Genomic DNA, 4,055 nt, shown 5'->3' with positions numbered 1-4,055 from the left:
CGGGCGCAAGCCCGACCAGCTGTTTAAAGAAACTGCAAGTACTACATCATTTTCTTGAGGACCCAGGTCGAATGATCTTGCATAGACTCATTGAGTTTTATGCGTCTAGTGGTTAAAGGTGTATTATATAGGCATAGCTAATATCCTTTGTTAATGGAAATAAAAAATAGAGAGGGTATTTTGGTTTTATTAGATTTTGCATGGTACGTTTGGTCGGTGAGAAAGTGGAACAAACTGAGGAAGGAAAGTTTAATTTGGAACTCTTAATTATCTTGGTCTCTTTTGAAGCTACTTTTTCTTTTTTTTCTTTATTGGTTATTTCTAGATAATTACATTTTCCTTTTTTCTTTATTGGTCATGTCTTTCTCAATCTTCTTTTTTCTTTATTTGTTTGTACAATTCATATGTATCAAGTGCCTCTTTCTTTTTTGCAATTTGTTATTTATGTTGCCTGAATTAAGATTCAGAAGAGAGAAAGGGAGATCAAAGGAAAAGAAAGAAATGTTTGAGAGAGAAAGAATTTCATTTGTTAAAAGAAAAGAGGAGTTAACGGTGTAAGACTATTAATTAAGTAAATTAAACAAAACATGTGCTTCTCACAATATCTTACAAGGACATATGACAATTTGTTAGACTCGGTTAGAGGATATATCCTCCTACTCAATTTGGAGTCAATTTTTGTCATTTTTTTGTACTAAATTCCTGAATTAATACTTGTCCAATTTATAAGCAATGTGATTGCGATAAAGGGAAGGCGACATTGCATTTACCATCACCATGGTTCACAGTTGTTGGACCGTGTTTGATTGGCCTTATGAGTAATGCAACATCCTTATCTCTTATCTCATTTTTCTACCACTTGGCTCATATAACTGTTTCCATCAGCCATTTATTTTAAAAAATAAAATAAAAAATAAAAACAAAAAAACAAATGCAAAGGCTAATGAACATGGACACATCACTCTAATAATTTAAGAGTGAGATGAGAGATAAATATTTGAAATTTGTGATGTCCAATATGCATATGGAGTAATCTGAATAGACAAATTCATGAACGCTTTATTTCTTTATTCAACTGTAATCTAGAAACTTTCTTAGTGGACAAGAAAATCTCTCCAATTACATAGTTATAGTATTGTCTCCTTATTATTCTTCTTTGAACCTTCATTCACCTTGAATTCTTAGCAGCTAGCTTAGGCAAAAGGCCTTTGATTGTTGCAGTCTAAGTTGTCCCCGTAGCGTACTCCAAATTCGTCACAGTACCTTATGTAGAACCCAATCCTACTCTCCACTTTACTGTCAGGACCATGCCCACATTCGAGGCCACCATTGATTATGTTGGTGATGACACCATAGCCCGGAACCCGACCGGCGGCCGTGTCGGTAGCGGTTGGTGTCCATTTTCCAATGATGACATCGTGGCTGGAGGGCTTGTTTGCCTGTGGGGTCATCCAAAACCATATGGCTGTCTTGAATGATAGGATTGCGTCTTGGGCTACTAGATCCGGATTGTTTAGGAGATTAAGTCCAAGTCCAAGGGCTTGTCCCGCTTGCCCGTAATTGTAGTTGCTGACAGAGTCAACCAAACAATCAAAGTCGTCAAAATTCACGGTCGAAGTCTCTGATATTATATGCATGCATGTGTAATATTTTTGTCCATGCAAGGAACTAATGTTTAATTCAAAGGCTCAAAATATATATATATATAATTCGGAGACTTACTAACTGAGTTGAATAGGGCCCCGGCCAAAATATTGTTTGCCAAGCGCACACGGCCATTCGGTGCTTGACCTACAATAATTTTCGGGCGGGTCCTTTTCGTCAATAAAGCAATAACCCCATGCATATGGGCCATCTGGTGCAGCTTCCCATCCTCCTACATATACAAAATAAAATCAGCTTTAATTTGGTTATGATAATTAGCAAGCTTCAATACTCAAACTAACTCACCTTTGGTCTCATGAGAGGTTTGACCCAAGAAAGCTGCAATCTCCCTTTTACGTGTATCAGCATCACCAGTTGTGCCAAAGCCAGCAAAAGAATTTGCTGCTGCAATGAAAGCATTGTAGGTGTAGAATCCATTGCTTCTACATCGCGGATCATTCCGATATTTAAGCAATTGGTCAAAAAGAGTGGCACTGATGATGCTGGCAACACCGTCTCCCGGAGGCGGGGACGGAGTCGGGTTTGGGGGTGGAGGCGGGGACGGGGTTGGATTGGGGGGTGGTGGTGGAGGGGTTGCAACACATTGGCTCTGGCAACCAGTCCCACAGTAGGCAATTGTGGTGCCACACCATCCATGTTCACTACAGCATAGGCCGTTTGGACATAGAGCTCCACCGGCCTGATGTCCACATTGTTCTGCAGAGGTTGTTCCAAGCAAGAATGCTAAGAAGAGAATCAACTTCATGTTTGTGTTTGAGGATGTATATGTGTTATGTTGGGATATGGTTTATGGACGAGAATGGTGGGTATTTATAGGCTAGCTGAGCCTTATGATTTCGTCGTCAAGGACCAGCGACCGACCATATCCGAATTCTTGTCTATTTTGCATGTGTTGCATGTGAAAATATTGTCCTCGATATGAGCTGTCTCTCTTGCCTTTATTTTTTATTTTTTTATTATTGTGTTGAATTTATCTTTACTCATCACTCCTTTTAGCTTTAAACTGTGTTGAATTTAACTTTACTTATCATTTCTTTTAGTGGCAGCTACAATTAGCTTTGGATGATTGTGATGGTTGTGATTTTAGAGTTAGTCTCAATGAAGTGTAATTTATTACACCAATGGTTTGGTCTATAATTTACATAAAAAAGCGTTTTTAGACGGGCAGAAGTATGCTTAATTGGTATATCTTTTCCATGCTTCCTGACCATTGACTTTTGAAGTAAAAGTACCCATTGCTTGGGAAATTTACTGCACAATCAACAAATGATTGGGTGCATTGCATTTTGTAAAACCAAAAGGAAATATCATATGCAGAAACGTGTATTTCGTTCAAGTTGTGGAACAAAAATCAACAAAAACAAAAGATTCCAAAGCAAAAACTTTGGGATGCCAAACAAGCTTTCAGAAAACGTGTTCTAGGAGGGACCACAATTGCATCGTGATGTTCCAAAATAAATAAATGAATTAATTCTAGAGATAATGATTCTCCTCCTTTCAAAACGAAATGGATAATATCAAATTTATTGTTAAAGTTTTAAGTCGATGTCAAAGTCATTTTTATAATATAATTATTAATTAAATGCCTTAATTAGGAGCCGCCCACGTGTATAGCATCTTCTTTTCAAGATCAAGACTAGGATTCTCTTTAATTTATTTTGGACTGAAAAATATCCAGTTAATAGCCAAGATCTCTCTAAAAAGATCTTAGGGCCATAAATAAAACATTTGTCCCATTAATATAAATAATAATAAAATATTATTTATACTTTAAAAATAATAAAAAATAAAAATAATAAAAAATTAAAAAATATCTAGGGTGGTCCGGTTTGGGGTGGCCGAAGCCAACCCCATGGCCCAACAGGGGTGGTCCAACCACCCCCAACGGCCAAACCAAAAAAAAAAAAAATTCGTTTAGGGTTTGGGGGTGGCCGGACCACCTTTGTTTGGCCTCAAGGTGGCTTTAGCCACCATATACCGGTCCGGTCTGGGGTGGTTGAAGCCACACCTGGCCAATGGGGGTGGTCCGGCCACCCCTTACTTTTTTTTTTTAAATATTTTTTTATTTTAATTATTTTAATTATTTTTAAAGTTTAAATAATATTTTATTATTATTTATATTAATGGACATATGTCTCATTTATGGTCTTAAGATCTCTTTAGAGAGATCTTAGCTATTAACTGGATATTCTTCGGTCCAAAATAAACTGAAAAGGATCCGAATCCTCAAGATCGGTGTACGTATAAGAGAGATACCCACGTAATTGATCTTCAGTGACTCAAGTCCTTATCCATCGTTATCACGTGTCTTCATAGCAGTGAAAAGTAAAATCTCACCCCCTTTTTTTTTTCATGGCCCAATTCTCCTACAACTTCTGTTACCTCAATCA

At 37.3% G+C, this 4,055-nt stretch overlaps 1 protein-coding gene across 1 annotated transcript; it reads right to left on the bottom strand.

The window, feature by feature from the left end:
• Positions 1 to 1,042: 1,042 nt before the first annotated feature.
• On the bottom strand, positions 1,043 to 2,431 carry LOC132178070 (endochitinase-like). Its single transcript, XM_059590533.1, has 3 exons — positions 1,951 to 2,431; positions 1,723 to 1,876; positions 1,043 to 1,569 (listed from the first exon to the last, which is right to left on the bottom strand). The coding sequence occupies exons 1-3, from the start codon at positions 2,408 to 2,410 to the stop codon at positions 1,194 to 1,196; spliced, it is 990 nt and encodes a 329-aa protein (XP_059446516.1). The 5' UTR covers positions 2,411 to 2,431; the 3' UTR covers positions 1,043 to 1,193.
• Between the last annotated feature and the right edge of the window lie 1,624 nt (positions 2,432 to 4,055).

The sequence above is a fragment of the Corylus avellana genome, chromosome ca1, assembly GCF_901000735.1.
Source record: "Corylus avellana chromosome ca1, CavTom2PMs-1.0".
In the NCBI taxonomy this organism is placed as follows: domain Eukaryota; kingdom Viridiplantae; phylum Streptophyta; class Magnoliopsida; order Fagales; family Betulaceae; genus Corylus; species Corylus avellana.
Note: the sequence above shows the minus strand (reverse complement) of the source record. Positions and strands in the feature narration are given on the sequence as shown.